Genomic DNA, 16,905 nt, shown 5'->3' with positions numbered 1-16,905 from the left:
AGTCAAGCTAAGTCAACTGCCAAGGATTCACCAGAAAAAAGCAGCAGCCTTTCTCTACCCTTTGCTTGCCGTTTTAGAAATAATAACAGATCTTGTTAAAATTAGTTTCATTACAAAGCAAAACACAGTATTCACCCAGACAAGCCATCGTGTTCGTGTCAACTTAATTGCTGTGAGGAAACATAAGCCAGGAAGCTCTTTGGTACATCCCTATTAAGAACATAACATTTTTGTGACTATACAAAGAACGAAATAATCTCTCCTGAATTTAACTGACCTTGTGTGTGAAGCACGTCATCCCACAAAGCCCTGCTGTCATACTACAGCAACAGTATCACACTACAGACACTGGACTTTATTCCAAACTTGTTTAAGCAGTGGGGAGAAATAGACAACAGACTACAAATGTACAGCAGATTTGACTGTGGAATCACTAAAAGAGCCATTTTAACAACTTTGCCTATTCAAGAAAGAGTGAGGAAAAACGATCCATTTCAGCTCAAGCAGCTCCCAAGACAAGTACAGTTATATGTCAGTTTCTCTGACACAGGCACCTCTTCCCAGCCCTGCCACTGAAACTTTTTTACAGCTGTTTGATGGGGTGTGGCTCTGGGCATGAATCTGTTATTTACATCTCTGCATTTCCAGCAAGATCCTTTACTGATCTGGGAGTACTTTTTATATATTTAAAAGATATATTAAAAAATCCTATTAAAAAACAAACACAAAACCAACAGCAACAGTAACAGAAAAACTCCTTAATGTTTGAAAACATAATGGTTTTATTTGGAGAAATATACAACATACATATGAACAGAGAAAGATGAACAAGTAAAACACGCTATTAGAGGCTGCCAGATAATTCAAGGCAGAGGATTACAAATAGAAGACTTCGAGAGAAGTAAACTGTTTTCTGGTGAGGTTACAAATAAGGAGGTGAAAATATCTAAAGTAACGTATTTCCTGAGAAGGCTGCTCCATTAGCAACTTCCTCGTGCTTTTTCAGATTGTCATCTTAACATTGAGAATATTGGAACAATCAGAACCGGTATTCCAATGTTCACATTTGTTTCAAATAATTTAAAGGGGAAGATCATAGCTCCAGTAAGTGGTTTTATCTGAAAGGGTCTAGTGCTTCCCCTGTCAAGCATATTTACCTCACCCAATGCGTACCGTCTAGCAAAATGTTACTGGTCACGTTTTGTTAAGGGATCAGCTATTCAGTGTGAAATAATGCTATGGAATCAGTATGTTTCTTTCTTTTTTTCCTACTTTTTACTGTTACTGATGCAATTTTCACATATAATGCCTCTTTGTGGCTACGTGAACTATACAAACATAAGTCAAGTTTTCACCTCAGAGACAATATAAAAACCTGCTGCTTATTTTTATTTTTCTTTTCTTAACAAAAATAAACTCCTTTCTTTGTAAAGAATTGTCTCAGTTCTTCAATAAGTTCCTGTTTGCTATTTCTCAAGGAATGTCAATGGTTAATTAAAAACATGACTACATAAGCTAATAGCTATAAATTGCAAATCTATAAGGAAGTAAGGTAGAAGTTTCAGCATCCTTTTTAGCATTAATAGGAAATTATTTCAAGCACTAGAAACATAGAATAAACCATTCAAAACAAAAATTGTTAAAAAATAACGTCAGTCTACATCTTCCTTCTATGGCAGCTTTTGATAGATCAGATGGTTTTAGTATCTCAGTCCTCTGGCTCGTATCTGAGGATGAAAAAATAAATAACAATAGAAAACAGTCAAGAGACATTTTATCTCTAAAGAAAATACAAAACCCAAGTAATGAATTACTGCCATTACCAACGCATTCTTGTCAAGGTGCACCACATAACTTCGGGCACAGACAAATGTATATACTTTCCAGATTACTTGCTCCTTTTAAAATTGGCCAGTTTACCAAACAGCAGAATGAGAGAATGAATTGGAATGTACCCACAAATCCCCAGATACAGGCAGAAGTTTAAACAGAATTTTAAATTTCCTCCTCTGACCTCCTACAGGCATCAACATTGTCAAAGCTCGGTTGCCATTTGCAGAATGACCCTATTCAAGTCTTCTAACCGATATAAGGGACAGGGTGTATCCTTATTTATCCAATATGAGCCTAACCATCCTTACATACTATGCACTTCTCATTCTCATCAGGAAGTGTGGAAGAAAAAAGGTAAAGCTGGTACATCTCCCTTCTGTATCTCTTTGTCTAGGTTCTGGGGGCTTTCCTACTGCACTCACTAATATTTTGTATCCCCTCCACACTACGTTACTTGATGGGCAATAGCTGAGGTTGCATGCACAATTCAGTCCCATTCACCTCGTATCCATTAAAAGGACTGTCTTGTCAAAAATCATAGAATAGTCTACTAGAAATTCTTAAGGGAAAATTTGCAGTCTGCTTCAGAGATAGAATCACAGAATCACAGAATTGCAGGGGCTGGAAGGGACCTCGAAAGATCATCGGGTCCAACCCCCCTGCCAAAGCAAGTTCCTTAGAGCAGGCTGCCCAGGTAGGCGTCCAGATGGGCCTTGAACATCTCCAGAGAAGGAGACTCCACAACCTCCCTGGGCAGCCTGTTCCAGTGCTCCGTCACCAAACAACAACAACAAACTAGAACAACAACAACAAAAAAATAGGAGCAGAATACGGATCCTGTTTGGACAGACAACAGCACCACTTACTTGGAAAGCCTTCGACGTAGATCCTTTATCTGTTCATTCTTCTTAGTAAGAATTTCTTTCATGTTGCGGTAAGCAGCTGTTTGCTGAAATTTCTTCTCTAGTTCCTATGTGATAATAACACCAACATATTATTTGCATATTATGAAAACCATGCTAATACACTTTTTAAAATATGACCTTCTTTTCCCCCTCAAGTTTCAGGATAGCAGTTCTATTCCTTATTCAAATTTAGATCAAATCAGCTAGTAGATTCAGATGATATTACTGGGACAGAAAGAGGGAAATACAAGCTTCATTTTCTATGGAAAGCAGGCTAAAATCTTCGGAAGACTGGGAACACCGTCTTCATTCAAAAATGAATATGCAGGCAAAGAGGCAATTTTAAAATATTAATTTCATTGCAACCACACAGTTAGTTGTGGCTTTGCTATTCTACACATAACATGTTTTCCAAAGAAATAACAAAAATACACTAGCACCAATGTGACCCAATAAACTCTGTGTCCTGTAGCATGTGCTTTTTAATTCACTAATCAGGTAAAAAGTGAGTAAGGAGCTCATCTTTACATTACAACGAAATGCCAACCTTCTCAGCTGTGGATAGCTGATCCTGAAGCTTAAGCAAGTCATGCTTTGTCGTCACCAAGTTCTCTTCCAGGGATTTTTGGTTTGCAGTAGAATCATTCAAAGTCTTCTCTAACTGGCATTTCAAAGCTGCCACTCTGTTCTCGAGTTCACTGATATCCTTGTTTACATTTGTCTTCAAAAGAAGAAATATTTAAAATATGTTAAATGCAAGAGAAATATTTAAAATGTCAAAAGCAAAATTCTACATAAAATAGGTACATCTTATGTTTTATGAATGATGTTCACTTTTTTCCTGTAAAGCCTAAACTAAAAGTGCTTTAATTAACAAAGTTATTTAACAAAGTGAGATAACTAATGAAGTTAGTTTAAGCACTAGATGATTTCTAACTTAAAAAAACCTCTAATAAATGCATTTTAAAGATAGCTGAAATAGCTCCTCTTCCCCGCTGAGATGTCATGATCTTGTTTTACCTCCCTAGGCATTAAGCAAAACCACATGATGAAGCATATCACAAGAAGGTCTTCCACACAGAGAAACAGAAACTTACAGCGTAAGATTAAAACATCATCTATGCTATAGTGTGTTTTTAAAGTGGGTAACATATCACAGCCGTTTTAAAAGCCATTAGGGTAATGCTTTGTAGGAATGGATGAAAATGTTAAGGATCGTATTATCAACCACGTACCAATAGTGCACTGTTCTCAGATGAAATACAAGAGCCTCCACAGTTGCTAGTGAAGCAACTTTATGTTTTCCTTGCGAGATGAAACAACCCAAACCCTCTGGCAATCAGTCCTGGGTCACAAAACATTATATTCATGTAACTATTCTATGGATTTCCATTAAAAAAAAACCTATCTCAGGAATAAAAGCTGAACTTCAAACTCTCAAAAGTCTAACGACTCAGGATGAGGCTGAACCACTGGCACCTTAAAAAGCACAAAAGTTGAGAACAAAGGAAGCTCTGCTCCTTTGTCTATGTGGAGTATATTAGTATGTATAGCATAGATCCCTATCTATTCTGAACTGTAACACTGAAAAAATTGCACAAAAATTCTAAATCCTCATGCTAGACTGATCCAACAGAGCAGTTGCTCCCCAAGTGTGGTCCACACTTTGTCTGTGGCATCATATTAATCTATTAAAAAAATAAAATGAAATAGACAAAGTCTGCTGAGCTAACAGCTGGTCCTTAAAAAATGTGGTTTGGCACTCATGACATGTTTGTCTAAAGAGTTTGAGAACTACTGCTTAATGTGCAAATGGGTTCATATGATTTTATTGACACCCATCTTATAAAAATATGAAGAGAAACCAGATAAAATCTGGCATTTTCTCCAAACAACTAATGCATTCATTAACTAAATACAGTTGTATGTATCTACACTGTATCTGCTAGCTAGTTTCAACCACATATACATGCACAGAAACAGACAAAGAGCTGGAGAAGAAGGTGACAGGTTACACAGAGCAAGTTAGAACATGAAAGCTGTAGATAACTCAGTCACCACCCTGACATTCAGGCCAATTCATATTTAACCAGAAAAGTAGGATGAGATTTGCTTCCAATCTTTTAAAACTACAAGCACGATTATCCAGGATTTAATAAAACCCTCTAATATTAAACCTTTAATAATTTAAGGCTTAACAAAACAGATAAAATATTTGCCCGAATGACAAATCAAATTCCCTATTAAATAGTATTATTGGATACAGATTTTGGAAGTTACTAGATACAACTAAAACATACTAAGAAAGCCAAGTACATACCATAAACCAATTAGAAAGCAAAATAAAAAGAAAGCAGGATTAAAATATGAAAATTAAAGTGGAAATGTTAATGATACTGAACTTAGCTTCAAGTCTGTAAATATGGCAGGAATTAAAAAAAAAGTTTCTCAAAACAATGGCATTACAGTGTCTGGCTTGTCTATATCCAGTTAAGTGTGACAAATGTTTGAAATAATTAGTGTTTTCTTTTGCCACACAAACAAACAAGCAAACAACCAGATTAAATAGGAAGAAAAACAAAAATAAATCTGTATCTGTTAATGCAAACATTGCTCTTAAGAATATGAACTCTGGAATACTATTCCCTGACAGTATCTGGAATAATACTTCTGATAGTGACTTATCATGGTCTATGTGACATGAAATATGTGTCATAAAATAAGCTAACATACTGGATTATCTGCTAATTGACAGACAAGCAAGAACAAGACAATGTCAGCAGGAACGTGACAACACTAACCTGAAGTTTTGGATCTGCCATAAAAGAAACAGCATACAGACCTACTTTTCAGATGTACAGGCAACAGTTATGTTTGTTTAACACAGGGAGCGGGGTGGAAATTACAGAATTGTAGGTTGGAAAAAGACGTCTAAGATCTAGTCCAAACTTTAACCCAGCACTGCCAAATCCACCATTAAACCATGTTCCAAAGGTCTACTTCTACATGTTTTTTGGGTACCTCCTGGGATGGTGACTCAACTACTTCCCTGGACAGCCTGTTCCAATACTTCACAACCTTTTCAGTGAAGAAATTTTTCCTAATATCCAACCTAAGCCTCCCCTGCCACAACTTAAGGCCATTTCCTCTTGTCTTATCACTTGGTGCTAGGGAGAAGTGCCCGAACTCCACCTCACTATAGTCTCCTTTAAGGTAATTGCAGAGCACAGTAAGGTATCCCCAAGCCCCCTCTTCTCCAAGCTAAACAACCCCAGCACACTCAGCCACTCCTCCTAGACTTGTTCTCTAGACCCCTCACCAGCTTTATTGCACTTCTTTGGACATGCTCCAGTGCCTCAGTGTCCTTCTTGTAGTGAGAGGCCCAAATCTTAGTTATATTTACCTTTTGATCTCCCTGGATCATCTGTAAATCCTTCAGTGACTTCTCCAGTTTGGACTTTTCATCTAATGCAGCTGTAGCCTGTGATACATTGAAAAATAAATATATTTTAATTGAAAACTTTGAAAAATTAAAAATAATACCCATGGAACTCTTATTTTGATTTCTTTAATATGTAAACAGCATTAAATACCCAGGCTTACACAAAATTTACCTGTGTTTCTATTGTCCTCAGTCTGGTCTTCAGCTTTTCATTTTCTTCTTGGAGACAAGCAACTGTCTTTGAGCACATAAAAAAGAAAGTTTGTGAACAGTCTTGTGCTATTTTGAATTTTCCAAATATTTCCTAGGCTATTTTCTTACTTGAAAGCAAGCAGGCTTGTAAATGCTCATAAAAATGGCCTTGCTGATAAGGACTCCTGATTTCTTTTTAAAGCCTATCTTGCAAATTATTGAGTTTTCTGCCTCAGTCAGCAAGAAATTTAAGTCTCCAGTTCTACTGTAATCTACAGGACCTCTCATTTAAATTTAGCACGTGTTTTACTGAATTGGGATTAGCCAGTTCAGCATCTTTTGAGTATCAAGATCCTCAATAAACCAAATTGCATGTTTAGAGATGAAAATCTCATTGCTGCTTATTGCTTGTATTTTCAATCAACAGGCAGATAAGAATTTATTTATGGTTCCTGTTTTAGAGAGACAAATACCAGGTTATCTCAGATTATATTCTGTGTCACATGGAATCACAGAATCATAGAATCATTAAGGTTGGAAAAGACCTCCAAGATCATCTGGTCCAACCATCCCCCTACCACCAATATTACCCACTAAACCACGCCCCTAAGTGTGGCGTTATATAAAATAAGTGTATTTTATCAGTCATAATAAATTCACTGTATTTTTGGAAAAAAAAAAAAATCATCGGATGTATGTGCTCTACAAAAACCTGTTGTGTGACAGATTTTTAATTTATTTTTGAAGAAAAACTACACTGAGCCATAACATACATTTAGGATGAATGTTTTAATTATTTTACAAGGAAACAACAACTAGATTCAGACATTGTACTTGACAGATCATTTGGTAATGCAGGTTAGAAGACAGAAAGAAAACACAACTCCTCACAAAATTTCTGGATTCCCCATATATTAAAAGTGTATTGTAAGAAACGTGGCATTTTAAAAAGAGCTTGATTGTACTAAATGAGTTCAATACACAGTAAAAACAATTCAAAACATTAATATAAGAATGTTTCTTATTATTCTGAAATTCTTTAACAAGTGGGAAACCAGACATTTACAAAACTATTAAATTCCAAATTCTTTAAGTGTCTATTCTTTTAGGAGGAATTTAAGCTACTACTAACAACAAAAAAGACTGCATGTAACAGGATTGACTTCCAGTGGCAAAGAACATGTCCGATAACCTAACAGCCAGATAAAAATGTTAATTTATTTCCTTGTTGAAAAGCCAGCCTCATAAAACAAATTATATACTGGTTTCTACTAATTAAACTCATTAATGGAAAAATAAATAATTACAAACCCCAAAATGTCTTTGCAAAAGGAAGTTCAATATTGCAATACACGTGAAAGGCTGTAATTACACAAGAAATAGATGATGATTTACGAAATTAATTTATTAGCATTTTGCTTTACATTCTGTGGTATGTTACATTGACATTGAAATAGTGACAGGGACATTACAGACATACTACTGCAGAGTATGTCCAGCGTATTTCCAGTTCAGTTGAATAAGCAGAACAGTCATCAACTACAACTGCATCAAGGGACAAATCCTTACCTTGTTTAGCAGCTCTGACCCACCTTCATTTATTGGAGCCAGTTTTGGTTTAATGAGATCTGCACTGGGCTAAAGAAATAATAAATATTAAAAAATTACATTATACAGAATTCTAGGAGGAAGAAAAGTATTCATTTAGTCTGTAAAATAACAATTAATAGTCATTTCAAACAAATGATTGTCTAGTTAATTCTTTACTGATACCTTGGCTCCTAAATTACATACGCCACTTCCAGCTAAAGTTAAACAAAAATACTACATATAGCCAGAAAAGGATTGTGAACTTGAGTTTATAGAAGACTACCCATGCTGCACTAACCAAAAGACAAAAAAATTAAGAAAAAAAACCAAAATATTTAAATGTTTGTAAGAGTCAAAAATATATACAGAGGTCAAAATAATTTTAATTCTTACTTTAAGTGTTCAAATATAATACATTTTAACTAAATATGTATTTATGCTACAAAACAAATAAGATGCAGTGCTAACCATACAAGGTAAGTCAGAGTCACACCCAAGATGCAGCACTAAAATATTTCAAACATCTGTCATGATACCACATGGCATTTAATTATGATAGTTTAAAATAAAACTCTACCTTCTTGTTTGAAGAAGTAAATTCTGACTTTTCAAATTCAGCAACCTGTTCCAACAGTTCTCTTGAAAAAAAAAAAAAAAAAAAAGGGAGGCATTTATTTACTAAATGAACTATGCTATGAAACACATTTGGCCAGGCTGATGCTCATTATTGCTTCTAAGATTCCCCTTAGAAGTACAGGATGAAGTCCCAAGCAAATGCAATAAATGCTACAGATAACGTCATGCAATGGTAGGGAAGATGCATTAGAACTGCAAGATTTGGCATCCTTGATTTAAATATGATCTACTTAGACAATACATGCTTTTTAGTCAAATCCTACTAGCTGCTCCTAATCAATGAATTAATCAAGTAGGAACATTATCAATAAAAACATCTTCCTGAAAAAAATGAAAGCATCATGTATGTCACTAATTTACAGATAGAAGTCATGAAATTAACCTCTCATTGATAAAATAGGAAAAGAGTAGTTTCCATGGTTAGGAAAAGAATGCAAATAATCAACATTTGGAAGTTTTCTTATTACTAAAAGACATTTTACATAGCCCAATATACGTTACCGATTCTCCAATTCAGAGATGTCTGTCTGTAACTTAAGGTACCATTTCTCAGCCTGTGTAAAGAGCTGGCGCAGAAGTAAAACATTGGTGTAAGTGGTATTTATCAGCTCGGACTCCACTTCGCTGTGTACAACAGTCTGCAGCCCATCCAGCATGTCTATCACCTCATCAACTGTGAAGGTCTCCTCAACAAGTCTAGACAGAGAAGTCAAGGTGAGTCATATATGCTCAAGGTAACAATTTTGCGCTGTTGTGAGACCCCACTACACTAGGTATCACTTGTATATAACGCAATGTCCTCCTGAAAACATCCCCTGTCAGTAGTAACTAAACAACGACATTAGTAATTGGTTGTTGCATTTAAATTTTATCTCGATATCATTAAAAATCACAAATGCTACTTCCGCTACACTCATGCATCAAATTTACACATCAGAAGTAAGATATAAAGAAACGTCACACTGTCTATCTCTGTTAATTCCCAAGAATTCAAACAACTCAATATTAAAAAGCACTGACTTGTGACATTTGGAAAAATTGGGTCTTTCTTCCTCAGTAGGAATACACAAATGTAAACTGAGAAAAGTCACCCATAAAGCATTTTAACCTGCAGTTGTTTCCAACATATTCTGCTCTGTTCTTGCTCCCTCCATCTTATAATGTAATACAGAACCCTTTCATGGTACCTGCTGTCCTTAAGGTCCTGAAAGCAAGAATCCACTGTTTTGAGACACAGGCCACGCTTGAAACGAGCAAAGCGCATATAGCTGATGGCTTCATTCTGGTGGTGCTCATTGAGGCCTAGCTCTGCCTGCAGATACAAGGACACGGGATATAAGCATACAGATAAGGATATTGAAGCCTTGATTTTGTGGCTAGAGCCGAGTCTTATCACACGAGGTCAATACAACAATTTAACAATTTCAGCAACCCCTTCATCTTACTGTGTTACGTATTTTGTATTTTATACTCGTTTCAATATAAGCATACAGATAAATACACACTGAAATAAGTAAAAACGAACGTAAGTATTGCCAAGAGTTATCTCCCAACTAGTTTCTGTGCTTGCTTTCAAAGGACTGTTGTATTGGCTGGTATGTTAAAAAATAACTGTATTTTCATGGGTAACCCCTACATGCCTCACAAGTGCTCCCCCAAGTGACCAATATCCAGAACCCTGAAAAGTTATAAAATGTCAGAGATGATCAGAGTCGGAAAGAAAAGGTTATAAAGGATCACAATCTGAGGAGCTTTAGGGGAGAGGACGCTGTTGGATAAATTTGTCTTTGTATTGCATGTCCACGTATATAACGTAGAACAATACATCTTTTAAAGGCGCACTAAAAAAAACACACCAGAAAGTTTGTTGCGTTTCTTTGTCGGTTTATACGTGAAACCTTCAGCGATCACCAGATCGCTTCCCACCAGCCTGCGGTCCCGAGGCAAACACCTCCAGGACCCGTTAGGAAGGATTACCTGCTCTGAGGTCTGCCCGAGCAGCCCTTCACGCACGTGCCTATTTTAATGCCTGAGAGAAGGCCGCTGTAAGGCAGGCACAGCCGCCGGCCGCCCGGAGGCAGGGCCGCCCAGGGGCCGCCCCGCAGCAGCCAACGGCCCCGCGCTGCGGCTGCCCCTGGCCGCACGGCCCGGGCCGGGCCCCGCTACTCACCATGGCGACGCCTTCGCCGCTGCGGGGCGGCCGTTGGGCAGGGCGGGCTGCCCGTTGCCATGGCAACGGAGCCTCGCCGGCGCCCGCGCCGCGCTCCTATTGGCGGAGGCCCGCTGACGTCACTCGCGGCGCCCGTTTCTCCTCCCTGCCGCGGCGGTGCGCAGCCGCGGGCGGACGTTTCCCCCGGCAACCGCCGTCGCCCTCCGGCGGCTTCAGGGCGTGCGCATGCGCGCTCCGTCCCGTGCCTCACGGCCAGCCCGGCGCCATCTTGGTGCGGGCTCGGGCTGCCGTTGGACGCCCTGAAGGGGGCGCACTGCAGGCGGAGGGGGAGCGAGGGCTCCTTTTAGTTCTATTTCTCTTGTGATATCTGTGGGGTTTCTGTTTGCTTGCTTGTTTTCTGTTTTTTTTTAATGTCATCGGGAAATAAAAAAGTTCTGGCTTTGGAGCTGTTGGCTTCTCTCTGTTTAAAAACAGCATCCCAGCCCACTCAATAATGAACACACGAGAGCTTAAGCATGCAAATCAAGTTGTGCCTGCCCTCTGCTGTTTCAGGTGCTATGAAGATGTGAGAAATACTACCTGGAGGGCTCAGGCATTCTGAAATTTGTGTCTGAGAGTACTGAGACCAGTAGCAGTGAGCAGGAATACCGTTTTACATCAAAACCTCTTGCACCTCTCTGTTCCTCGATAAGTCGGTCATGCTCTAAATTTGGCTCAGTCAGCAGCTGCACGGTCCTGCTGCCTTGGTAGGGGATGTACAAGCGTTACCCGTCACCTCAAACCACTTCCAGATCACAAGTTGCCTTGGGGACCCTGCCAGCAGTGCCATGCCCAAGTCACCCAATGGTCCATGATCCAGATGTGACCCTGCCTGAATTTGGGAAATGGGGGGCTCTGCTCCCTGGTTGGCACCTACCTGAAGCACAGCTGTTTTCTTTTTCCCAATTAGTGTGATCAGTGATGAGCTGTAAACATGCTTGTCCTAGAGGATGCTTTTAATCTCAGTTAAAAAATATGGCTAAACCATCAGCATAAGCTAAGCCATCAGGCTGTAGGAGACTAGCTAGAAAGAAGGTTGACCTGTCGCCAGGTTTCTCTCCAGGCTGCAGCTGACCAATTTTGCCATGCACCACAGTGTGTCCTGCTTGTCCTCTGTCTCCTGACTTGCTGTGCTGACTGCCATATCACCTGCTTGTATGAGCATCCTAGGGATAGAAATCCTGGCATTTGGGTGGAGATGAGCAAACTGAATGGGAGGTTATAACAAAAAAGTTAAGTGGGTATGAATTTGTGAGCTTCCTAACTGGTAAACAGTTCCAAGTGTCCCATTCTGCACTGCAGTTTTTGCATTCAGTGTTACTGCATGGCATGCTGCAAATTTTGTTTCATTTGGCTCATGTTGCTGAAGTAATCCTGCTGAAAGTTAATTCATCTGATTCTCTACCTAGGTAACACTGATACTACTCCTATGTGACAAAGACTAAGATCCAGTGATCTGTTGAAGTCTCTTCTTACGGAGACACAATAAATTCTTGCCTCAAACAAGATTATTACATCTTAAACATGGATTAATAGCTCTTATATGAAAGAACCTGAAACTGTTAAGGAACTTTGTTTATAATGTTGTGGTGTTGGACAGATGCATACGTGATGGTTAGCACTCACTAAAACTGAAACCTGGACACTCCTTAGTTTAGTTTTGCTTGTGCTCCACGAAGCAAATAAACAAAGCCAAAGCAGCAAACAGAAATCACAATGATAATTATCTTTAAAACCAGATAAAAGATACAATGATGAAATGTATGTTTTTCCAGCAACAATAACATGTATGTGGACTCAGATATAAAGACTTTGAAACATTTTAAAAAACATTAAAGGATCACTCTTATTCATATAGAGGCTTTAAAAGTAACTTTTAGTGGGTTTTATTTATAGGTGATAATCTGTTAATGCAGCATTTTTTTCTCAGTATCTTTGCACAGCAGCTTTAAAAAAACAATGCAAGTTCTACATTTTTTTTGTAAAGTTTGTAGAAATTAGGTATTAAGTAGTCTAGTCTGTTTGTAACAATTATTACCAACACCTTTTAGTTCATATGAAATGCACCAGATTTGTCTGTGTTCTTTACAGTTTTTAAAATGTTTTTGTCTTCAGAACACATTGTAATAATGAAAACATTAGTCCACTGACACAGTTGCACTTTCAATCTTTTTTAATTTGATGATGAAGGAATGAAGATGCCTACAGATAAATGCATGTCCAAGAATACATAAAGTAAACCCCAGAGAGCTTCTGTTCCCTCGTGCTGTCTGTACACCTCCCCAAGACAGTGGGGAATCGTTACTCATAGGCTTAGATCTGTCAGTTGTCTACTGGGTCAGTCTGAACAAATTGCTGTGCTCCGGTTTTCTCTCCGTAAAACAGGAATGACTCTGCTCCAACACCCTGCAGAGGTGGTGTTTGGAAGTATACTGAATTTATAAAAATACTTTGAGATTCCCGCATCAAAACACCTTGTATGTGCAAAGCATCTTATGGTTTATCAGTATTAAGTGCTACCATTGAGGTTTCTGCGCATTACAATTTCAGTGTAATCAGGAAGTTTGCCTCCTTTTTGTGGTGCTAATGTTTATATTCCTATAACATTTTGGGGCTGAAATGGCAGGCTTATTTTAGCCATGCTGTCCCAAAAAAGGGCAGCAAAAGCAGCTGTCTGATCCCAGTGTCTCAGCATGATACAAAGGATGGCTATGCTGATTTAAGTTAACATACTGGGGAAGTTTCATATAGATACAAATTAAAACTCTGCTTCTCAACTTCTGTGTTTTCTTCATTTTTATTTTTTCCTTCAAAGTTGGTTTGCAGTGATGAAGAGATGCATGTAGCAGCTGCATTATTTTCTTATTATCACATTTGCTTCCACTATTAATGATTCTGCACTAAGCCTGCAGGCTCTGTCTGGGCATATGTGTTGTGCTCTTGGTTAGATGAAGAGGAGCTAACGGAGGGAGAGCAGAAAGCAAACTGCTGCAATGTGTGCCTACAGCCTGGAAGCAGGAGGAAAAGAGCTATCCAGGCAGCGTGAACCTTGGAGGTGGGCAGTCACCCCAGTCGGGACGTTGCCAAACTATAGGACTGTAGCATAGTCACAGTGTGTGCCTGTTACATATGGGTTGAGTTTAGGGCAGAGAATCTCACTGCGTGCCTTTAGGATGTATGGATAGGTGTGGTGCTAGACTGAAATTTACGTGGTGCATAATGTGGGTGGGAATGGTTTACAGCAGGCTAGGTGCATTTTTGCTAGTGTTGCTCCTGAGGGTGCACAAAACCTGACCCATGCAACCAGTAATAAATTTATACGATATTGGTCCCTCACTACCTCTCTTTCTCACCTAAGTACCTTGACATTCTGTTTATTTGCTGGATATTTCTTCTAATGTTGGCCACAAACTCCTTTTTTTTTTTACTGGCGTTGAGTTTTCAATTACAGCATGTAAGTTTGAATTTTCAATTACAGGCAATGAAGAGAATGAAGAGCAGAAAAAAAAAAAGTGTAAAATGCATACTTCTACAACATCTTTATGGATTCCAGAAAAAGATCTGGACCTTCTGAAATCAATGAAACATCTTCAAGTGGAGCCAAGTGCAAAACAAACGAACAAACAAAAAAGACAAAACAAAACAAAATCACATATATGCTATGTAAAAGGAATAGCATCAGGGACAATACTACAATTTTGCTGTCTAGAACATTAATGCATACTTTCTTAGGCTATCTAATGCAGATTTAGTCAGCCCATCCCATGTAAGGCATGCTGGAATTATAGACACAGGCAATAAAAATGATCGTATCCTTGGCGCTGCTTCCATATGAAGAGAGGTTTAAAAAGAGTACTCAGTAGAGAAGTAAGTGAATAAGAAACAAAATATATTAGAGGAACAATAAGTGGAAAAGGGTAGAAGAATATTAGTCAAATGTGCACAATCTAGAACTATGGGAATACTGTATATAATCAGAGAAAGGAAAACTAGAGCTGATAAATAAAAACTTTTCCTATATAAAATGTCCCACTGATCTCATTGCTATAAAAAGTTATCAGGATGATAAAGTCCCAGCTTTGGGACTACAATGATGAGGTGCTGTGAGAACAGCTTCCAGCAGTAAATGTGGGTGATAATTACTGAGCTCTCTGGCAATCTCTTGAACGCCACTGAGAAATCTTGGGCATCGGAGGGCTCGCTGTGGAGCTTTATGCAGTCTGGGTCAACCTCTGTCCAGACTTCACTGGTCCCTGGGGCAGGATGGTGCTTCCCGTCTCACCCATAGGATGCCCTGTTGAGACCTCTGCTTCCTTTGGTAGATTTTTCTTTCCACTTTAAAGCTCTAACTATCATTGCCTTTTATGAAAGTCTTGCTTGCTAAGAGGTTGCAGTCAAAGTGGTACAACCTCCCTCTAGCACGGTGAGCATGTTTTTTGTTTCCTCAGAGACTTTCCAGTGGAAACTGCTTCACAACCACCTGTGATGTACAGGGCAGACTGTAAGTTTGGTGGGATGACATAGGATGCCAAATTCGATCCCAATTCCAGATGGAAACATTCAGTAAGATTCTATATATGTATTAAAAAAAATATGTTTACAAAGAGTGGCAGTGAGTCTACACATATGTCCTAAGAAGAGCTCACCTCTTGGTCCGGTCTCACCTGGCTCTTCTGTTAGCCCACAGTGGCACCTTTCAAGGTGCTGCTGGGGGAGAACGTTTTGGGAAGGTTTCTATGTTGGGAAGCAAAATGCCCGTTTTATATGCTGGGTGGTGTGAACAGAGCAACCAGCACTTCGCCTGTTAACATGGCTCTTCCTCTACGCTCCCCCTCCTCCAACACAGGGAGTTTCACAAGCTCTGTGTCTCATAACCACAGTGTGGCTTACTGAGCGGGTGGAGGATGTAGGAGAACCTACGATGAATTGCAGAATGAGCTGGCCCTACAGCCAGTGCAGCCACAGATGTAACTTTACTCTCAGCACGGCTCACTCCTTTTATCTCGGAGTTCCCAAGTGCTTCAATTGCTGTGGGTAGGAGAGAAGGTGATGACCTCTCTTAAAAGTAACATTACAAAAAGGAAAACAATGGATTATTTTGGTTATCTGGGTTATAGCATCTGGCTCTGAAAAAGAATGAGTGGACAACCATCGTGTGGTGTTGGGAACAAGCAGCCAGCCATGGGGAAACCATGGGCTGACCCCAGCAGGTATCTCCACCTAGAGTTTCAGCTGACGTAAAGTCAGACTAGTAGAATGGTTTGGGTCAGACGGGACATTTAAAGATCATCCAGTCCAACATGCTGCTGTTCCTCGCATTCACAACATTAGATACATTAATAGCATGTTCTGGTGGTTGCCTTTTTTTTTGATCTTTGGGATTCAAAAGCTTGTTGCTGTATTTCAGCATGTTTTCCAGTCTAGAAGATAACTTTTCTCAGAGGACTCTGTGAGCTCCTGCCATTCCAGAATCATGCAGTCTGAGCATTGATGTGCCAAGACACACAGGGTGCCTCAGCAAGTGAATATTTCATGTTATAAGAGGGCCATCAAACTTAGGATAGGGCCCCTTCCTTCAAGCACACCCCATCTGCTACACCTTCCCAGAGTCTTGCTTGAAGGCTAAATGATATGGTGTAGCATGGAGGAAAGCCAGAGACCTGTGCTCTCTCCCAGTGAAAGCAGTTCTCTAAGGAAGAGGGCAGAAAAAAACCCAGATCGGTATTTTGATGTGCCTTCCTCCTTGACGGGAGACTTTAAACAGACATGGGTGTGAACAAGAAACCACCTCATAAGTCTGGTTATTCTGATCGCTGACTCCATCCAGGCACTGACGTGCTGTGACCCACAGCATCGCCTGACAAGGTGTGTTGGCAGCAGTGGTCCCCGCTTTGCTGGTGAATGCTCTCACTTACAGGCTGAAGACTTTCTCTCCTGGGGCACTTGCTCTTCATGTGGGCACTACCACTTAAAGGCCAGAATGATGGAGGAACAGATCTTCCCTGACTTATCCCCAGATCCTTCCTTGGGGCCTCGCACAAAGAGAATTTTTTTTTTTCTCAAAAAGAGAGTTCTAGCAACCTAGCAATGCACAAAAT

At 39.4% G+C, this 16,905-nt stretch overlaps 1 protein-coding gene across 2 annotated transcripts; it reads right to left on the bottom strand.

The window, feature by feature from the left end:
• Nucleotides 1–758: 758 nt before the first annotated feature.
• LZTFL1 (leucine zipper transcription factor like 1) lies at nt 759–10,907 on the bottom strand. 2 transcript variants are annotated; one of them, XM_080581501.1, is made up of 10 exons: nt 10,769–10,907; nt 9,786–9,910; nt 9,100–9,294; nt 8,540–8,600; nt 7,942–8,010; nt 6,353–6,418; nt 6,142–6,219; nt 3,286–3,459; nt 2,700–2,803; nt 759–1,727 (listed from the first exon to the last, which is right to left on the bottom strand). In XM_080581501.1, exons 1-10 carry the CDS (start codon nt 10,769–10,771, stop codon nt 1,709–1,711), a joined length of 894 nt encoding a protein of 297 aa, XP_080437627.1. In that variant the 5' UTR covers nt 10,772–10,907; the 3' UTR covers nt 759–1,708. The 2 variants fall into 2 exon arrangements, with proteins under 2 accessions (XP_080437627.1, XP_080437628.1); XM_080581502.1 differs by having other exon boundaries at nt 10,576–10,796.
• Nucleotides 10,908–16,905: the final 5,998 nt, after the last annotated feature.

The sequence above is a fragment of the Anser brachyrhynchus genome, assembly GCF_964034855.1.
Source record: "Anser brachyrhynchus genome assembly, chromosome: 2".
NCBI classification, from domain to species: domain Eukaryota; kingdom Metazoa; phylum Chordata; class Aves; order Anseriformes; family Anatidae; genus Anser; species Anser brachyrhynchus.
Note: the sequence above shows the minus strand (reverse complement) of the source record. Positions and strands in the feature narration are given on the sequence as shown.

Excerpts from the sequence above, each read along its gene's own strand:
- LZTFL1 (XM_080581501.1), bottom strand. Across the intron at positions 9,295-9,785 it reads CAGGACCTTAAGGACAGCAG|ACTTGTTGAGGAGACCTTCA; the intron begins GTACCATGAAAG and ends TTCTCTGTCTAG. Across the intron at positions 3,460-6,141 it reads TGATCCAGGGAGATCAAAAG|ACAAATGTAAACAAGGATAT; the intron begins GTAAATATAACT and ends CTTCTTTTGAAG.